Source organism: Rhinoderma darwinii, chromosome 9 (assembly GCF_050947455.1).
Source record: "Rhinoderma darwinii isolate aRhiDar2 chromosome 9, aRhiDar2.hap1, whole genome shotgun sequence".
Taxonomy (NCBI): domain Eukaryota; kingdom Metazoa; phylum Chordata; class Amphibia; order Anura; family Rhinodermatidae; genus Rhinoderma; species Rhinoderma darwinii.
This window is the reverse complement of record NC_134695.1, coordinates 7977417-7998959: the sequence shown is the minus strand read 5'-3', so window position 1 is coordinate 7998959 and position 21543 is coordinate 7977417. Positions and strand designations below refer to the sequence as shown.

At 47.1% G+C, this 21543-nt stretch overlaps 1 protein-coding gene across 10 annotated transcripts in view; it reads right to left on the bottom strand.

Moving 5' to 3' along the window:
- MARK2 (microtubule affinity regulating kinase 2) overlaps positions 1-21543 on the bottom strand; it is a 382575-nt gene that overhangs the window by 137543 nt on the left and 223489 nt on the right. For all 10 annotated transcript variants that reach the window (XM_075837219.1, XM_075837216.1, XM_075837215.1 and 7 more), the window contains one exon: positions 7371-7490. In XM_075837219.1, coding sequence (XP_075693334.1) covers positions 7371-7490 — 120 coding nt within the window. The remainder of the gene's footprint in view (positions 1-7370; positions 7491-21543) is intronic.

The window sequence follows — 21543 nt, the reverse complement described above, 5'->3', positions numbered from 1 at the left end:
AACGACCGCCCGGTCGGACGCAGGCCTTTGCCGCAGCCGGTCCAAGGGGGAACTCCAGAGGAGTCATGATCCCAAGCCTCTGTTCATACTGTAACTACTGAGGGTACCAAGTGTTGTAGTCTGTTATAGATACAGTCCACAGGGGGAGCATCAAATCTCCTGATGGATTCTAATCATGTAAATGACAGATAACTGAGACAACAATGACAGGTGAAGGAAAGCATGGACAACATGCAGAGATGAAATGTCTTGAACCTTGTGTTGGGTAGTAACTGCAGCTATTGAGGAGACCTCCTCCTAGGAGCATACTGTTCTCTTAAAGGAATAGTGTCGCCCAAAATAAAAAAATTATATCAGTTTGATGTTAGTGTTTTATAAAAAACTTTTGTATTTATTTGTGCGTTTGTGTGTTACTTTTTTTTATTTTTTTTACTTTTTCTTCCCTATGGGGCTGCCATTTTTTTTTCCATTTCTGTATGTGTCGATTAACGACACATACAGACATGGAGTACGGCAGCCCCAGTCCCATAGTGAATGCGAACGGGGCCCGTTCCATCCACTATGGTGTACGCCGTCTGTGTGGGAACGGCGCATGCGCCGCTCCCACACAGTCCAAGTTGAACTGTGCGCCGTCCGGCGCCATAATCCTGTAGACCGGAAGTCGCGGCCGGACAGTAAGATTACTACTTCCGGTCGCGGCTTCCGGACTCGTGCACTTGGAGCAGACGGAGCGGACGGACCGGCGGCGACAGGAGCAGGTAAGTGATTTCTATGTATGTTCGTGTTTGTGTGTGTTTACTACTGTATGTTAAACTTCTACACTGTGTGTTAGCTCAAAAAATGGCGACACACAGTGTAGGAGGTTAGACCGTTCAATCCCCTAGTTTCTCCCGGCACTAGCCAGGATAAAGGAGGGGGGGATTCTGAGAGCTCACTAGAGCGAGGGATTTTTTCCCAATTTTGCAGCATAAAGCAATGTGGTTGCTTTACCACATGCAATGCTGCAATTTTGGGAATTGCTCCATCTAGTGACCAGTGCTGGGAAATATTATAAATTAGAATCTAATTTATAATATTTCCTGACTCGTGAAAAAAATAAAAAAAATTACAACAATGTTTAATCACCTACACACTAATTGTTTAACTAAAAAAAAAATACATTTTTTGCTAACACATTCCCTTTAATATAATTTCAGCTACAGAAATGCACAAAGAAACAATGAATGCCTTGGACGGTAAAAGTGATCTAACATCTGCCCGAACAACCCATTTCTGATGGACTCCAACATGTGGTGACAACCAGAACTGATGATGCCCAAGAAGATGAACCAACAGATTGGCCAGAGATGCAAAATGAATAAACTTATACTATGTATTATGTGCGTGCAAGAACATATGGACTGCCTCTAAGATACATGTTCTTGTGGACAATCTTCTTTCTCACATCCAAGGGAGAAGAAGTGATTTTTATTTTTATTTTCCTAGGTGTTTTTCCTGCTGTGTGCCAATTACACAGAAGTTTTTTTTCTACCTCCTCCACAGTGGTTGACAGAAGCTCTCACCTTTAATTGTTTTTGCAATGAAATGTAAGCACCCCACACACAAAAGACCAGACTTCCAACATATTGTGTCGGTATACCGACAACAGGGGGAATGTTACAGGAGAATATTGTTCCCATCCAGACACTCTGTCTTATGATCACATAAAATATACCTGGTAAATAGATATAGTATATACTGATATTATTCAGTGGTGTTCACCCTTTGAGGTGGCAGTATGCTCAGAAGCCATTTGGTCATAGATTCTTATCTACTGCCTTATTAGAATTACAATGGACCTCAGTACAGGAAGGAGCCATTGTAAACTGGATGTAGAGACAGCTGAGCATACCGGGATTAGATTTACCTATACTGTACAGATGCACATTGGAAGGCATATGGGTGGTCATTAGGCGGAGTCAATGGAATGGGTGGGTTCAACTCAGGGATAGGAACATATAGGCCATGGGAAGCTCTTGGTGCGGGCTCTTTCCTGCCAGCCCTGGACGATCAGCACTTAACATCAGGAAGAAGCTAAGATATATTATATGTGTGCTTTCTGTGTATGTATATAAGTATAATTATATTACAGCAGACTTTATATATGTACATAGAGATATTCTAGGAATCTTATGTGGATTATAGATGAGTAGATATATATATATGCTGTTTATGCATGAGTCTCTATATGTACATGTACTAATGGTCAGGCGCTGTATGTGGCTTTGGTTGTAGTTGTAGTACCAGGAGACCGTATAAGGTTGGGACCTGGATTTATATTATATATACAGGGTGGGCCATTTATATGGATACACCTAAATAAAATGGGAATGGTTGGTGATATTAACTTCCTGTTTGTGGCACATTAGTATATGGGAGTGGGGAAACTTTTCAAGCTGGGTGTTGACCATGGCGGCCATTTTGAAGTCGGCCATTTTATATCCAACTTTAGTTTTTTTTAATGGGAAGAGGGTCATGTGACAACAAACTTATCGAGAATTTCACAAGAAAAACAATGGTGTGCTTGGTTTTAACGTTACTTTATTCTTTCATGAGTTATTTACAAGCTTCTCTTTGTTTACAGCCATTGACATGTCGCAGAGGTTAACACGTGAGGAGCGGATAGAAATTGTGTTGATGTCTGGTGAACGCAGTACCCGGGTCATTGCAGCAGATTTCAATGCAAGACACCCTACGAGACCACCCATCTCCCATGCTACAGTTTGCAAACTGCTTGCCAAGTTTCGTGAAACTGGTTCAGTGTTGGATTTGCCCAAATGTGGACGCATGAAAACGGTCACTAATGAAGAAACATCAGTGGCTGTCCTACCTTCATTCAGCAAGAGCCCACAGCGTAGCACTCGCCGCATGTCACTGGAGAGTGGCATCAGTCGAACATCCCTTCCGCGGATATTAGCTACTCACAAATGGCACTTTTACAAACTCCACCTGCTGCAGCATCTCAACGAGGATGACCCAGATCGGCACACTGAATTTGCAGAATGGGCAAAACAAAAATTGGAACAGGACCCTCAGTTTACACAGAACATTTTGTTCAGTGATGTGGCAAACTTTTATGTGAATGGTGAAGTTAACAAACAAAACCACCGCTATTGGTCTGACACTAACTCACATTGGATAGATCCCTCCAAGACTTTTGGAACACAAAAATTTATGGTATGGTGTGGTATAATGGGTACAAAGATAGTGGGGCCATTCTTCATCAATGGAAACCTCAAGGCCACAAGATATCTGAAATTGCTACATGATGATGTGTTTCCCTCTTTATGCACTGAAGCTGGCACGTTCCCTGAGTTTTTCCAGCAAGATGGTGCACCACCACATTATGGGTGTCAGGTCCGAGCATTCCTAGATGAACAGTTTCCTGGAAAGTGGATTGGTCGTCGTGGGCCAGTTGAATGGCCCCCTAGGTCTCCCGATCTGACCCCCTTAGACTTTTATCTTTGGGGTCATCTGAAGGCAATTGTCTATGCTGTGAAGATACGAGATGTGCAGCAACTGAAACTACGGATACTGGAAGCCTGTGCTAGCATTTCTTCTGCGGTGTTGCTATCAGTGTGTGAAGAGTGGGAGAAGAGGGTTGCATTGACAATCCAACACAATGGGCAGCACTTTGAACACATTTTATAAGTGGTCAGAAACTTGTAAATAACTCATGAAAGAATAAAGTAACGTTAAAACCAAGCACACCATTGTTTTTCTTGTGAAATTCTCGATAAGTTTGATGTGTCACATGACCCCCTTCCCATTGAAAAAACTAAAGTTGGATACAAAATGGCCGACTTCAAAATGGCCGCCATGGTCAACACCCAGCTTGAAAAGTTTCCCCCCTCCCATATACTAATGTGCCACAAACAGGAAGTTAATATCACCAACCATTCCCATTTTATTTAGGTGTATCCATATAAATGGCCCACCCTATACATACACATTACTAGTCACATGTGCAAAGTGTCCAGGGAAGGTAGGAACAGAGGCAGCTTTGTGTGGTTGTGTTGTCTATGTAATGTATTGTATCTTGATGTAGTGTATATTGGTTTGTCACATCTATGTTATGAGTAAAGTATTTTTTATATATTTAAGTATCTGTGAGGGTTGTATGTTGCTCCTGTGGTGTGTGAAGGACTGGAGCGTCTGCACATTGTGAACAATACAAAGTAAGCGGACTATATAGGAAACGTTATGTGCAGCTACATACACAAACACTAACATTACTGCAGTGTCCTAATAATGAATATACATCACAGCCTTTTCTGTGAGATTCCAGCAAATCAAGCGTAATCTCGCGAGATTACGATGTAACCTGTCATTTCAAACGAGATTACGCTTGCCTTGCTGGAATCCCACAGAAAAGAATCAGAAGTGTCAGGATTCTGAATAAACATCACGTCCAGGCTGGTAGGGATGTATATGCATTATCAGGACACTACAACTTTATTCAGGGGGTTGTTACGATTGCAACGATACCAAATTTGTATAGATTTTGTATGTTTTACTGCTTTTACACAGTAAAAACAAATTTATTTTTTTTTTTAATTATTTGTTTTTGTGTCTCCATATTTAAAGAGCCATAACTTTTTTATTGTTCCGCCGATGCAGTTGTATTAGGGATTTTTTTTTTTTGCGGGTCGACTTGTAGTTTTTATTGGTACCATTTTGGAGCAGATGCGACTTTTTGATCAATATTTCTCAAATTTTTTTTAAAGTCAGGATTCACAAAAAACAGCAATTTTTCCATAGTTTTTTTATTTTATTTTTTACGGCGTTCACCGTGCATGTTAAATAATGTAATAGCTTTATAGTCTGGGTCGTTACTGACGCGGCGATACCAAATATACTTAACTTTTTTTGCTTTATTTTGTTTTTTTAAATAGTGAAGCATTTTGTAAGGGGAAAAAGTGGGTTTTTCAATTTTTTTCACATGTTTTTTATTAACTTTATTAAACTTTTTTTTTACTTTTTACTAGGGGACTTTAACATGCGATCATCCGATCGCTTTTATAATACACTGCAATTGCAGTGTATTACTGCCTGTCCGTTTAAAACGGACAGACATCTGCTAGGCCAAGCCTCTGGCCTGACCTAGCAGGCATTTACTGCAAGAAGACCTGGGAGCCTTTATTAGGCCCCTGGCTGCCATCGGAGACACAGACACTCGGCGATCTTATCACCGGGTGTCGGTGGGATGAGACGGAGCTCCCTCCCTCTCTCCAAAACAACTCAGATGCGGTGCTCGCTATTGAGTGCCGCATCTGAGGGGTTAAACGGGCGAGATCGATACTGATATCGATCTCACCCGTTCGAGCAGGGATGCCCCCAGCTACCTCTGGTAGCAGGGAGATTTAACGGCTCCCTGCTCTGTTTATTTATTCCGATGCAGCGCTGTGAAAAGGCATATGCATCAGAATAAAGCCCATTAGTGGCCGCCGTGAAAATGCGTATTGGCGGTCACTAACTGGTTAAAGCAATTAGACACTATGTATCAACAGCTCTGGGAATAGAGAAAAATAAAAAAAACGTTTGCTGCACAGTTAGGGTATTGTTCACACGGCAGCGTCCGTAACGGCTGAAATTACGGTGCTGTTTTCAGGAGAAAACAGCTCCTCAACATGCCATTACGGCTGAAATTACGGTGCTATTTCGCTGCGTTCCTTACGGACGTAAATGGAGCTGTTTTTCCATGGAGTCAATGGAAAACGGCTCCATTTACATCTGAAGAAGTGACAGGCACTTCTTTGACGCGGGCGTCACTTTTACGCCCCGCCTTTGGACAGCAGGGCGTAAAAAAAATGACCGTCTGCACAGAACATCGTAAGACCCATTCTAATGAATGGGCAGATGTTTGCCGACGCTTTGGAGCCGCTATTTCAGACGTAATTCGGGGCAAAAACGCCCAAATTACGTCCGTAAATAGTGTGTGTGAACATACCCTTAAAGTTTTACACATTTATTTGTTCTTTTTTTGTGCTAGGAAGCTTGTGATAATGGCTTGGAAGAATATAGAGGGTCCGAGTTTAATACACTGGAAGCAATTGGTGAATAAATATATACCGATGTATAAAAAATTATATCTAAGCAGACGATGTCCAGTTAAGTTTCCCGGCTCGCGGGAAAAAGAAGGGACATGCCCTATCTTCCGGCATTTATGCCTCTGACCACCCATGGAATGGGAGGCAGAGAAAGCGTATTTTGCGGCGTTTTATGCCCACGGTGCTCAATAGCCGCGGGAGAAAAACGCTGCGAAAATCGGCATGCAGGCGGAGGAAAATCTGCCTCAAAATTCCAAACGAAATTCCTCCTGCAAAAAACTCAGTGTGAACTCACCCTAACTTGTTTATTTGTACAGGTTTGTACAGCAAAAAGTTTTAAAAATAAAGACTTTAAAAAAAAAAAAAAAAAAGTTTTGCACATTTGCTCTCAAACTAAACATTGCAGGGTTTACACATTGCTAGGTGTTACCTCTAATTTTATAAAAATCTTTCCTGCTCTCAATGCAAGTTACACTTGACAGGGTGAAGACAATTACTAAAAAGGCCATGACAAGTAAGGGATTGTCCACACAGAACGGATTTGCTGCAGAAAATTTCCGCAGCACTTCCGCATCAACTAGGAAACAATCTACTGTAGAAAATCTGCACGATTTCATGCATTTTTTTACTGCGGAAAATAGTGCGGATTTTCGCTGCATTTTTTCAAGGGCTGTGTGATGGTGATATTTCTTCTTCCTGTGATGTCGTTTCCACCCCCTGTAAGAAATTCTGCAGCGTTTCAACAGCAAATTAAACAGTGCATCAGAAAAATGCAAAAATTCAGTCGACTTTCCGCAGCAATAATGGACATGCTACGGCAATAAAATGATGCACCGCAGGTGAACTACTGCACGGAATTTTTTCGCAGCGTGTGGATGACATTTGTTAAATCACACCCACGTTGCTGATACTTCTTTTCAGGCAAGCAATTTTCTTTCCTTCTAGAGGTAAGAGATTTGGTTGCGATACTAAAATAGTCCTTTGTTAATGATCATGTTATGTCTCCAATAGTAGTTCTTTATTACCAAGAAATGATAATAAAGCGACAAGCTTTGCTACAATACACAATATGGACCTAGTATGGTGGTGACTGAAGAGATAACACTTGCGATTTTTAGCATTCATCATCTGAAAAGCACAATTTCCAAAGGCCTTATGAGTAAATTAGAAGAATGAAGCGCCACGTCCCTTTCATTGTTTACACATCACAATGGCTCATCTGCTCCTGGCACAGCATCTCAGTCTCTAGTAACGTGCAATCACATTCTAGGCTGCACTCACCTCCAGAGTGCCTCTCTTGCTTGGATTTAGTATGAGGAATTTTTTAAGCAAATTTTCACAGTCTGTAGACATGTAGAAAGGAATACGATATTTGCCCCTTAGCACACGCTCCCGTAGTTCCTGAAAGAAACAGAAGTTAGTGAGATGATTGTAAACGTCTCCTCTTCTCCAATCCTTACATGAAACCTGACAAGAAGCCAAGCCCACTCTTTAACCCCTTTAGGACACAGCCTGTTTTGGCCTTGTGGCACAGCCGATTTTTTCAAATCTGACATGAGTCACTTTATGTGGTAATAATTCCGGAATGCTTTTACCTATCCAAGCGATTCTGAGATTGTTTTCTCGTGACATATTGTACTTTATGATAGTGGAAAAATTTGGTCGATAAATTCAATATTTATTTGTGAAAAACACCAAAATTTAGAGAAAATTTGCATTTTTCTAAATTTAAATGTATCTGCTTGTAAAACCAATAGCAATACCACACAAAATAGTCACTAGTTACCATTTCCCATATGTCTACTTTATATTTGCATCGTTTTTTGAACGTCCGTTTATTTTTCTAGGACGTTACAAGGCTTAGAACTTTAGCAGCAATTTCTCACATTTTCAAGAAAATTTCAAAAGGCTATTTTTACAGGGGCCAGTTCAGTTCTGAACTGGTTTTGAGGGCCTTATATATTTTAATACCCCAATAAAACACCCCATTTTAAAAACTGCACCACTCAAAGTATTCAAAAGAGCATTCAGAAAGTATGTTAACCCTTTAGGCGTTTCACAGAAAATAAAGCAAAGTAGAGGGGAAATTTACAAATTTCTCTTTTTTTTGCCGAAATTCATTTGAATAAAGAAAATTGTATAACACAGAAGGTTTTACCAGAGAAATACAACTCAATATTTATTGCCCAGGTCCTGCAGTTTTTAGGAATATCCCACATGTGGCCCTAGTGCGGTAATGGACCGAAATACCGGCCTCAGAAGCAAAGGAGCACCTAGTGGATTTTGGGGCCTGCTTATTTTTAGATTATATTTTAGGCACCATGTCGAGTTTGAACAGGTCTTGTGGTGCCAAAACAGTGGACACTCGCCAAAAGTGACCCCATTTTGGAAACTAGACCCCTCAAGGAATTTATCTAGGGGTATAGTTAGCACTTTGACCCCACAGGTATTTTGCTATATTTATTGGAGTTAGTCTGTGAAAATAAAAATCTACTTTTTTTCTGAAACAACAGACATTTTTAATATTTACAAGGAATAAAGAAGAAAATTCACCCCAACATTTGTAAAGCATCTTCTCCCGATTACGGCAATATCCCATATGTGGTAATAAACTGCTGTTTGGACCAACGGCAGCGCTCAGAAGGGAGGGAGCGCCATTTGGATTTTGGAGCACAGATTTTGCTGGATTGATTTTTAGTGCCATGTCACGATTGCAACCCCCTGGAGGGAACAAAATAGTGGAAACACCCCAAAAGTGACCCTATTTTGGAAACTAGACCCCTCAAGGAATTTTTCTAGGGTATAGTGAGCATTTATACCACACAGGTCTTTTGCAGAATTTAGTAGAATTAGGCTGTGAAAATGAATATAAACATTATTGTACACTAAAATGTTGAATTTTTTCATTTTCACAAGGGATAAAGGAGAAAAAGTCACCCTAAATTTGTATCGCAATCTCTCCCGAGTACGACAATACCCCACATGCGGCAATGATTTATTTTTTTAATAGAAATTAATTAACCTTTGCAGGACTGATCCTTTTTTGCATTTCCATTTTAGTTTTTCACTCCCCGCCTTCCAAACGCCATAACTTTTTTATTTTTCCATGAATTGAGCGGTGTGAGGTCTTATTTTTGGCAGGACGAGCTGTAGTTTTTATTGGTACCATTTTTTGGTAGATGCAAATTTTTGATCACTTTTTATTACATTTTATTTAGAGCTTTGGTGGCCAAAAACAGTGATTTTGGCGGTTTAAATTCTTTATTTCTTACGGCGTTCAAAATGCGCTATAAATGACAATTTTACTTTATTCTGCGGGTCGGTACGATTACGGCGATACCAGATGTATATAGTTTTTTTTATGTTTTGCAGCGTTTGCACAATAAAATCACTTCTTTATAAAATAATGTATTTTCTGTGTCACCATATTCTGAGAGCCGTAACTCTTTTATTTTTCAGTCAAAAAAGCTGTATAAGGGCTTGTTTTTTGTGGGACGGGTTGTAGTTTTTATTGGTACTATTTTCGGGTACATGCGACTTTTTGATCACTTTTTATTCTATATTTTGGGTGGGGTGGTGACCAAAAAATAGTGATTCTGACATTGTTTTTAGTTTTTTTGCGGCGTTCACCGTGCGGTAAAAATAACATAGTTTTATAGATTGGGTCGTTACGAACGCGGTGTTACCAAATATGTGTACTGTTTAACGGTTTCATTTTTTCCCTATAATAAGAGACTTCTTATAGGAAAAAAAAAACTTTTATTTTTACACTTTAGTAAAACATTTTTATTAACTTTTTTTTATTTTTTATTTACTTTTTACAATTTATTTTTTGTTTATTAACTTTTCTTTTACTTTTTACACTTTATTTTTTTACCTGCAGCTCTGATCGCTGCTAGAATACATTACACTACCTAGGTAGTGGATATTTCGCAAAACTATAGAATCTGGGCAATAAGTATTGAGTTGTGTTTCTGTTTTACAGAAAAAAAGGGAATAAAAAGGATTTTCTGACAAAAAAAATAAAATAATTTCAATTTCACCTCTACTTTGCTCTGAATTCCTGTGAAACACCTAAAGGGTTAATAAACTTTCTAAATGTTGTTGTGAATACTTTTAGGGGTCTAGTTTCTAAAATGGGGTGTTTGATAAGGGTGTCTAATATATAGGCCCCTCAAAGCAACTTCAGCACTGAACTGGAACATAAAAAAAACCAAATGAGGCAATACATCGCTTCTTACATTATGCTGATAATGAGCCGTGCCCACCCCAAGATGACCCCAGTTTTGACCCTATGTATAAACGGAGACCCCTATTAGACCATTTCAGTGCCCGGTTTTCCCAAGCATACACCACCGAGAATTGTATTTCTATTGATGAGTCCTTGGTACATTTTAAAGGGAGGCTTCAATTCCGCCAGTATCTGCTGAGTAAGAGGGCACGGTATGGCGTGAAGATGTATAAACTGTGTGAGAGTGCATCAGGGTATACGTACAAATTTAGGATATATGAAGGGAGGCACACCTGTATTCAGCCCCCAGAATGCCCCCCCTCACGGGGAGTTAATGCAAAAATTGTGTGGGATTTGGTGCACCCACTGCTGGACCAGGGCTACCACCTCTATCTGGATAATTTTTATATCAGCGTCCCACTATTCAAGTGCCTCGCTTCCAGAAGCACTGCCGCATTGCGGCACTGCTAGAAAAAAATCTGGGAGGCCTCCCTAAGACTCTGCTTGGGCAAACACTCAGAAGGGGTGAGAGCAGGGCACATTCTAGCAGCAAAATATTGTGCGTCAAGTACAAGAGAGATGTCCTTGTATTGACAACAATACATGGCCACACCAGTACCCATGTACCTGTACGAGGTACCAGTACAGAGACCCCCACACCAGACTGCATCCTGGACTACAATAGGTACATGGGAAGGGTGTGTGACCTCACATATGCCCCAAGACTGCAAGGATCGATGTGGTAAGATCTAATTGGTATGTCCCAGGCTTTACAGCTGTTGCTGGTAAATTCTGTTAGAGCTGTTTGATTTGCCTACAGAACAGTCCTGGCAGACCGGTGCGAACCTTATCATACCCGCCTCCCACAAAGAGAACAGACCTTGAGAGGCCTTCCCATGCAATACAAATTAGAGTAAGTAAAATTTGGTTTTAGACACTTGCCAGATAAAACGTACGGTATCTGTGAATATTTCTGTGAGTAAAAGATGTTACAGGTAATCAGCTGAGAATAAGGTATAAATCCTGCTGAAAAGTGTAACACCAAGTGCAAATACAATGTTCCCAGTAACTACACATTTCTAGGTGCCCTGTCCAGTGGAACAGAGAAGTTCTTCTTACATAAAGTTGTTTATCTGATGTAGTTTAAGGGCCTGTCATTATTATTGTATGTACTTAGAACAACTTTTATAGTGTATGCGGATGTTATCACCAGATTAGCATTTATTTTAACATTTGACAAGGGTTGGGTCACCAGCAAGTGCCAGTAAACATAAACTAGAAGACTTTTAATATGATGAACTCCATCACTGAGATGAGGCAGGCGCAATCTGAACCAATACAACGCGTTTGTCATGAACTGACGGCAGTGTCACAATTCTAAGCAGCCGTGCAGACAAGTAACTTGCCAGAGGAAGAGGACAGATGCGGAGGGTTTGTGGTAGTCACAATAAAACTCCACTACTCAGTCTACGTGGGATCTCACCCCAGGCTCATAGCATGAGCTGCTATGTACAGCCCGGTGACGTATACTAAAAGAGACGGTGTCTGAAAGATGAGAAGGACCAAACCAAGTCCTGATGACATCAGCAAAGTAAAGACCAAAGACCTGAGTGAATCCGTCAGCAGTATCAAGTGTTTTAATAAGTGACCAGGAGGAGGGTAATAATAAATCCCCCACTGGACACCACTGTACAGCCTGACTCCACAATTGTGTGGGTTACCCTAAGAGCGACAGTCAGTGAAGAGCAGAAGAAGAAGATGACGATGATGTACAGGACTTGCAATGAACTGATGGGACCCAAAACCTGAGGATGATCGCATGAGATTGGTGATAGCATTATATTATTGAGGCCCTATTGTTTATATTGTCTGAGGTTTATAATTATAACGTGTGTAAATATGCCACGGTGCTGCAAATTACAATCTGAGGAGTTTTATGTGGAGGTGTTAGGTGAAGGTCACTGGTTGTTGTCACTCATATGTAAGAAGTACATGGCAGCAATGACAGCCCGGAGGTTATGTTACCCGGGGGTCTTCAGGTTTGGGGAAGATGCTGCCCATAGCCTGTTATATCTGCAGGGGTAAAAGTCCCATTAGGACAGTAAGTGACAGTGCGGCAATTATGATCAATACAAGTACCGTGGAGGAAAAGTTTGGATTATTGCCAATATTGGTAGGTTTAACAGTAGAGAATGCGAGGGCCTTAGAAGCCAGATTCGAGGGGTCCATACCAGGTCCTCCTGATCTCGCCCACTGCAGTCAAGCTGGAAGGAAGGCCGACATGGATCCACGCCTCGCACTGCAAGAGGGTCTCTTCCAAAGAATGACTATCACCATATACATCCTTATCCTTTTTCGTGTTATTGCACAGAGTGCTGAGGGGGGACATGTAGCAGTCACCCAGGCTGATGGGGTGACCACCTTTTGGTATAATTCTTCTAATATACATGTAGCTACATACCAGTTTGAATTTGAGTCTCTTATCCCAATTATTACCGTTAATAAAAATGTAGACTGGATTAATTATATATATTACAACCAGCAGCGGTTTGTAAATTATACCCGAGATCCTCTACAAGGGTTAGCCGACCAACTAAGGCCCACCTCAACGGTGCCCACTATGTTTACACAAATAGACGAGGAGACACCGACAGTCCCTTTAAAGACAACCATCCTGTATCCTGAGGAGAATAGGGAAAGTTAGGACCATTCAGAAACCTTGGAAGTCCAGGTACAAAGGGGGGTTACTCATAAGGAATAGCTAGTCTCAAGCTGGTGAAGAAATCCAAAACCCCTACCCGCCTGGTTTGAGTGGTCAGTAGTTGCTAGGCGAGACTCAGGGATAGAGTAATAATATTTTTAGGGGGGACTGTCAGGGATCATTAGCCTGTATATTGCTTGCAAAAACATTACATAAACAAAATATCAGTATATTTCACAAAGAACTTGAATGTATGCAACAAGATGGAGCCTGCATAAGGAACACGCCTATGAAAGACACCGCCCCTGGAATGCAAGAGGAGTGTACAGATGAACTCACAACTGAATAGAGCCAATGGGGCTTAAGCACGTCCCACATCTCTAGGGAGGAAACTTGTAATTCTTTGTTTAATAAAGTTCAGTTGTACTTGCTACTTCACTGAGGGAGGATCTTTACCAACAACTCTCTGTCTGGTGCATTTCCAATTTACAGAGGTGGTTATTCGGTGTGAAATAACAGGGAAAGAAACCCTATCAGGTGGACTTGTCAGATCAAGTCCTGAAGCTCTACAGCACCATGCGGTGTGGTATAAGAAGCCGGCCGTGCACATCATACAGATGGCATTGTACAATGTGTACGTGCTACGTCAATGAGCAGGCCAGACGGGAACTTTCCTGGAATTTCAGGGGATGGTTATCAAGAACCTAATCTTTAGGGATCAAGCAAGGGGGGGCACTAAGTACGTCTGGAAGCGAGGCCACGCGCATTCTACCAGGGCAACACTTTCCAGGAGAAGTTCCCCAAACCGGCAAGAAGGGAAAAAGTCAAAAGATGTACAAAGTCTGCTATAAGAGGGGGATAAGGAAGGACACAATATATCAATGTGACACGTGTCCCGAAAAACCAGGGCTCTGTATGAGAGGGTTTTAAAATTGATCATACATCACTTGATTTTTAATCTACCCCAGTTTTACTTACCCTGATGCACTCCGCACAGCTTATCCCCCTCATCTTTCCCTTCTGAGCCCTGCTGTGTGCCCAGGCAGCTGATAACACATGTAGGGTATTGCCATACCCAGGAGAAACCACATTACAATTTATAGGGTGTATATCTGCGGTGGTGCATGCTGGGCACAATATATTGGACACTGAAATGGCATACATATATAGGAAATTGCAAATCTCACACTGCACCATCTGCTGCGCATTACCTTTTAGACAATACCTGTGGGGTCAAAATGCTCACTACACCTCTAGATGAATGCCTTAAAGGGAGAAGATTTTAAAATGGGGTCGCTTCTTGGGAGTTTCCATTGCTTTGATACCTCTGGGGCTCCGCAAATGCAACATGGCAACCGAAAACCAATCCAAGCAAAATCTGGACTCCAAAGAACACAATACGCTCCTTCCCTTCTGAGGCCTCCCATGGGCCCAAACGGCAATTTATCACCACAAATGGGGTATTGCTGCACTCAGGAGAAATTGGGCAACAAAATGGGGTATTTTGTTCCCTGTGAAAATAAGAAATTTTGATAAAAAATGACATCTTAGGCCCCATTCACACGAACATGTTTTTGCGGCCGCAATTCCCCCGAAAATCCACGTAAGAATTGCGGCCCCATTCATTTCTATGGGGCCATGCACACGACCGTAGTTTTTACCCGGGAGCCCGCACCGCAGAAAGAACGGACCTGTCTTATAACGGCCGTGTTCTGCGGTCCGGGCTCATTGAAAATAATGGCTGCGGCCATGTGCATGTCCCGCGATTTGCGGGCGGCTCGGTGCTGACAGTCCGCAGCCGGCCGACCCGAAAATCACGGCCGTGCACATGGCTACGGTCGTGTGCATGAGCCCTTATTGGAAAAAAATGACATTTTTTAAATTTCACAGTCCAATTCAAATACGTGCTGTGAAAAAACGGTGTGGTCAAGATGGTAACAACAACCATAAATTAATTCCTTGAGGGGAGTAGTTTCCAAAATGGGGTCACTTTTGCTGGATTTCCTACTGTTTTGGTACCTCTCCAAAACTGGCATCCTGCCTAAAATATATTTGAATAAAAAAAAAAAAAAAAAAAAGGGAAGCCCCAAAATGCACTAGGGGCTTCTTTGCTTCTGGGGCTTGTGCTTTAGTCCGCGAGCACACTAGAGCCACATGTGGGACATTTCTAAAAACTGCAAAACCTGGACAATACATATTTAGTAGTGTTTCTCTGGTAAAAGTTTTTGTGTTACAGAAATTTTTTTTTTTATAAAATTTTAATTCAGCAAGAAAAATGAAATTTGCAAATTTCACCTCCACTTTGCTTTAATTCCTGTGGAATGCCTAAAGGGTTTTAAAAAAAACTTTTTAAATGCTGTTTTGAATAGGGGGTCTTGAATGAGGGGGTCTAGTTTTTAAAATGGGGTGTTTTATGAGGGTTTCTAATACATAGGCCCCTCAAAGCCACTTCAGAACTGAACAGGTACCTTAAAAAAAGGCTTTTAAAATCTTCTTAAAAATATGAGAAATTGCTGTTTAGGTTCTAAGCCTTGTAACATCCAAGAAAAATAAAAGAATGTTAAAAAAAACGATGCCAATCTAAAGTAGACGTATGGGAAATGTGAACTAGTAACTGCTTTGGGTGGTATAACCATCTGTTTTACAAGCAGATGCATTTAAAATTCAGAAAAGTAAAATTTTTTCAAAATGTTACAATTTTTCACAACTAAACACTGAATATATCGACCAAATTTTACCGCTAACATAATGCCCAATGTCTCACGAGAAAATCTCAGATTCACTTGGATAGGTTTAAGCATTCCGAAGTTATTACCACATAAAATGAAATATTTCATATTCCAAAAATGGGCTCTGAGCCTTATGGCCAAAACAAGGCTGCGTCCTTAAAGAGGCTCTGTCACCAGATTTTGCAACCTCTATCTGCTATTGCAGCAGATAGGCGCTGCAATGTAGATTACAGTAACGTTTTTATTTTTAAAAAACGAGCATTTTTGGCCAAGTTATGACCATTTTTGTATTTATGCAAATGAGGCTTGCAAAAGTACAACTGGGCGTGTATTATGTGCGTACATTGGGGCGTGTTTACCACTTTTACTAGCTGGGCTTTCTGACGAGAAGTATCATCCACTTCTCTTCAGAACGCCCAGCTTCTGGCAGTGCAGACACAGCGTGTTCTCCAGAGATCACGCTGTGACGTCACTTCCCCAGGTCCTGCATCGTGTCAGACGAGCCGGCACCAGAGGCTACAGATGATTCTGCAGCAGCATCGGCGTTTGCAGGTAAATCGATGTAGCTACTTACCTGCAAACGCTGATGCTGCTGCAGAATCAACTGTAGCCTCTGGTGCCGATGTGGCCAACACGATGCAGGACCTGTGAGTGACGTCACAGATCTGCACTGCCAGAAGCTGGGCGTTCTGAAGAGAAGTGGATGATACATCTCGTCAGAAAGCCCAGCTAGTAAAAGTAGTAAACACGCCCCAATGTACGCACATAATACACGCCCAGTTGTACTTTTACTTTTCAACACGCCCAGTTGTACTTTTGCAAGCCTCATTTGCATAAATACAAAAATGGCCATAACTTGGCCAAAAATGCTAGTTTTTTAAAAATAAAAACGTTACTGTAATCTACATTGCAGCGCCTATCTGCTGCAATAGCAGATAGGGGTTGCAAAATCTGGTGACAGAGCCTCTTTAAGGGGTTAACTGAACGAAATTGAACTGAGGCAAACGAAGCTTAAAAATCCCCCAAAAAGAAACATTGAACACAATTAGGGTTTTAACCCTTAAAGACCAGGCCAATTTTCATTTTAGTTTTTCCTCCCCGCCTTCCAAAAGTCATAACTTTTCTATTTCTTCGTAGACATAGCCATATGAGGTCTTTTTATTTTACCGCATAATGTACTAGGAGTGTGAAAAAATAATTATTTGTGGGGTGAAATGGGGCAAAAACAGCGATTACATAATTTTTGGGGGTTTTGTTTTTACGGCGTCCATCAGACGGTAAAAACGACATATTCACCTTATTCTACAGGTCGATACGATTACAGCGATACCAAATTTATATGTTGTGTTTTATCACTTTAAAAAAAATAAAACTATTTGCTAAAAATGTTTAGTGTCGCCATATTCGGAGAGCCATAACTTTTTTATTTTTCCATTAATTTAGAGGTGTAAGGGCTTAAATTTTGCAGGACCACACAACACCCCTTCTAGGAGTGGAATGCCTAGCCAGAGCACTCTGACCAGGGATTCCGCTGCTAGAGGGGGACATGTGTGGCACCATCCATAGGGGGAGTTGTGTGTGGCGCCATCCAGAGGGGGGTTGTGTGTGGCGCCATCCAGAGGGGGGTTGTGTGTGGTGCCATCCACAGAGGGGGGGTTGTGTGTGGTGCCATCCACAGAGGGGGGGGGGGGGTTGTGTGAGGCGCCATCCAAAGGGGGGGGGGTTTGTGTGTAGTGCCATCCAAAGGGGGGGGTTGTGTGTGGCGCCATTCACAGAGGGGGGGGGTTCTCTGTGTGGCGCCATCCAGAGGGGGGGGTTGTGTGTGGCGCCAGCCACAGCGTGGGGGTTGTGTGTGGCGCCATCCAGAGAGGGGGGGGGTTGTGTGTGGCGCCATCCACAGAGGGGGGGGGGGATTGTGTGTGGCGCCATCCACAGAGGGGGGGTTGTGTGTGGCGTCATCCGCAGGGGGGCGGGGGAGTTGTGTGTGGCGCCATCCGCAGGGGGGCGGGGGGGTTGTGTGTGGCGCCATCCGCAGGGGGGGCGGGGGGTTGTGTGTGGCGCCATCCGCAGGGGGGGGTCTCTGTGGCGCCATCCGCAGGGGGGGGGGTCTCTGTGGCACCAGCCGCAGGGGGGTTGTGTGTGGCGCCATTCGCAGAGGGTGGGGGGGTTGTGTGTGGCGCCATCCGCAGAGGGGCGGGGGGGTTGTGTGTGGCGCCATCCGCAGGGGGGGTTGTGTGTGGCGCCATCCGCAGGGGGGGTTGTGTGTGGCGCCATCCGCAGGGGGGCGGGGGGGTTGTGTGTGGCGCCATCCGCAGGGGGGGGGGGTCTCTGTGGCGCCATCCGCAGGGGGGGGGTCTCTGCGGCGCCATCCGCAAGGGGGGGTCTCTGCGGCGCCATCCGCAAGGGGGGGGGGGGTTTCTGTGGCACCATCCGCAGGGGGGGTTGTGTGTGGCGCCATCCGCAGGGGGCGGGGGGGTTGTGTGTGGCGCCATCCGCAGGGGGGGGGGGTTGTGTGTGGTGCCATCCACGGGGGCGGTCTCTGTGGCGCCATCCGCAGGGGGGGGGTTCTGTGTGGCGCCATCCACAGAGGGGCGGGGGGGTTGTGTGTGGCGCCATCCGCAGGGGGGGTTGTGTGTGGCGCCATCCGCAGGGGGGGTTGTGTGTGGCGCCATCCGCAGGGGGGGTTGTGTGTGGCGCCATCCGCAGGGGGGGTTGTGTGTGGCGCCATCCGCAGGGGGGGGGGGGGGTCTCTGTGGCGCCATCCACAGGGGGGGTCTCTGTGGCGCCATCCACAGGGGGGGGTCTCTGTGGCGCCATCCACAGGGGGGGGGTCTCTGTGGCGCCATCCACAGGGGGGGGTCTCTGTGGCGCCATCCACAGGGGGGGGGTCTCTGTGGCGCCATCCACAGGGGGGGGGTCTCTGTGGCGCCATCCACAGGGGGGGGGTCTCTGTGGCGCCATCCACAGGGGGGGGGTCTCTGTGGCGCCATCCACAGGGGGGGGTCTCTGTGGCGCCATCCACAGGGGGGGTTGTGTGTGGCGCCATCCGCAGGGGGGGTTGTGTGTGGCGCCATCCGCAGGGGGGGTTGTGTGTGGCGCCATCCGCAGGGGGGGTTGTGTGTGGCGCCATCCGCAGGGGGGGGTTGTGTGTGGCGCCATCCGCAGGGGGGGTTGTGTGTGGCGCCATCCGCAGGGGGGGTTGTGTGTGGCGCCATCCGCAGGGGGGGGTTGTGTGTGGCGCCATCCGCAGGGGGGGTTGTGTGTGGCGCCATCCGCAGGGGGGGTTGTGTGTGGCGCCATCCGCAGGGGGGGTTGTGTGTGGCGCCATCCGCAGGGGGGGTTGTGTGTGGCGCCATCCGCAGGGGGGGTTGTGTGTGGCGCCATCCGCAGGGGGGGGTTGTGTGTGGCGCCATCCGCAGGGGGGGTTGTGTGTGGCGCCATCCGCAGGGGGGGTTGTGTGTGGCGCCATCCGCAGGGGGGGTTGTGTGTGGCGCCATCCGCAGGGGGGGTTGTGTGTGGCGCCATCCGCAGGGGGGGTTGTGTGTGGCGCCATCCGCAGGGGGGGTTGTGTGTGGCGCCATCCGCAGGGGGGGTTGTGTGTGGCGCCATCCACAGGGGGGGGTCTCTGTGGCGCCATCCACAGGGGGGGGTCTCTGTGGCGCCATCCACAGGGGGGGGTCTCTGTGGCGCCATCCACAGGGGGGGGTCTCTGTGGCGCCATCCACAGGGGGGGGTCTCTGTGGCGCCATCCACAGGGGGGGGTCTCTGTGGCGCCATCCACAGGGGGGGGGTCTCTGTGGCGCCATCCACAGGGGGGGGTCTCTGTGGCGCCATCCACAGGGGGGGGTCTCTGTGGCGCCATCCACAGGGGGGGGTCTCTGTGGCGCCATCCACAGGGGGGGGTCTCTGTGGCGCCATCCACAGGGGGGGGTCTCTGTGGCGCCATCCACAGGGGGGGGTCTCTGTGGCGCCATCCACAGGGGGGGGGTCTCTGTGGCGCCATCCACAGGGGGGGGTCTCTGTGGCGCCATCCACAGGGGGGGGTCTCTGTGGCGCCATCCACAGGGGGGGGTCTCTGTGGCGCCATCCACAGGGGGGGGTCTCTGTGGCGCCATCCACAGGGGGGGGTCTCTGTGGCGCCATCCACAGGGGGGGGTCTCTGTGGCGCCATCCACAGGGGGGGGTCTCTGTGGCGCCATCCACAGGGGGGGGTCTCTGTGGCGCCATCCACAGGGGGGGGTCTCTGTGGCGCCATCCACAGGGGGGGGTCTCTGTGGCGCCATCCACAGGGGGGGGTCTCTGTGGCGCCATCCACAGGGGGGGTCTCTGTGGCGCCATCCACAGGGGGGGTCTCTGTGGCGCCATCCACAGGGGGGGTCTCTGTGGCGCCATCCACAGGGGGGGTCTCTGTGGCGCCATCCACAGGGGGGGTCTCTGTGGCGCCATCCACAGGGGGGGTCTCTGTGGCGCCATCCACAGGGGGGGTCTCTGTGGCGCCATCCACAGGGGGGGTCTCTGTGGCGCCATCCACAGGGGGGGTCTCTGTGGCGCCATCCACAGGGGGGGTCTCTGTGGCGCCATCCACAGGGGGGGGGGGTCTCTGTGGCGCCATCCACGGGGGGGGGGGTCTCTGTGGCGCCATCCACGGGGGGGGGGGTCTCTGTGGCGCCATCCACAGGGGGGGGGGTCTCTGTGGCGCCATCCACAGGGGGGGGGGGTCTCTGTGGCGCCATCCACAGGGGGGGGGGGTCTCTGTGGCGCCATCCACAGGGGGGGGTCTCTGTGGCGCCATCCACAGGGGGGGGGTCTCTGTGGCGCCATCCACAGGGGGGGGGTCTATGTGGCGCCATCCACAGGGGGGGGGGTCTCTGTGGCGCCATCCACAGGGGGGGGGGTCTCTGTGGCGCCATCCACAGGGGGGGGTCTCTGTGGCGCCATCCACAGGGGGGGGTCTCTGTGGCGCCATCCACAGGGGGGGTCTCTGTGGCGCCATCCACAGGGGGGGGTCTCTGTGGCGCCATCCACAGGGGGGGGGTCTCTGTGGCGCCATCCACAGGGGGGGGGGTCTCTGTGGCGCCATCCACAGGGGGGGGGTCTCTGTGGCGCCATCCACAGGGGGGGGGGTCTCTGTGGCGCCATCCACAGGGGGGGGTCTCTGTGGCGCCATCCACAGGGGGGGGTCTCTGTGGCGCCATCCACAGGGGGGGGGTCTCTGTGGCGCCATCCACAGGGGGGGTCTCTGTGGCGCCATCCACAGGGGGGGGTCTCTGTGGCGCCATCCACAGGGGGGGTCTCTGTGGCGCCATCCACAGGGGGGGTCTCTGTGGCGCCATCCACAGGGGGGGTCTCTGTGGCGCCATCCACAGGGGGGGTCTCTGTGGCGCCATCCACAGGGGGGGTCTCTGTGGCGCCATCCACAGGGGGGGTCTCTGTGGCGCCATCCACAGGGGGGGTCTCTGTGGCGCCATCCACAGGGGGGGTCTCTGTGGCGCCATCCACAGGGGGGGTCTCTGTGGCGCCATCCACAGGGGGGGTCTCTGTGGCGCCATCCACAGGGGGGGTCTCTGTGGCGCCATCCACAGGGGGGGTCTCTGTGGCGCCATCCACAGGGGGGGTCTCTGTGGCGCCATCCACAGGGGGGGTCTCTGTGGCGCCATCCACAGGGGGGGTCTCTGTGGCGCCATCCACAGGGGGGGTCTCTGTGGCGCCATCCACAGGGGGGGTCTCTGTGGCGCCATCCACAGGGGGGGTCTCTGTGGCGCCATCCACAGGGGGGGTCTCTGTGGCGCCATC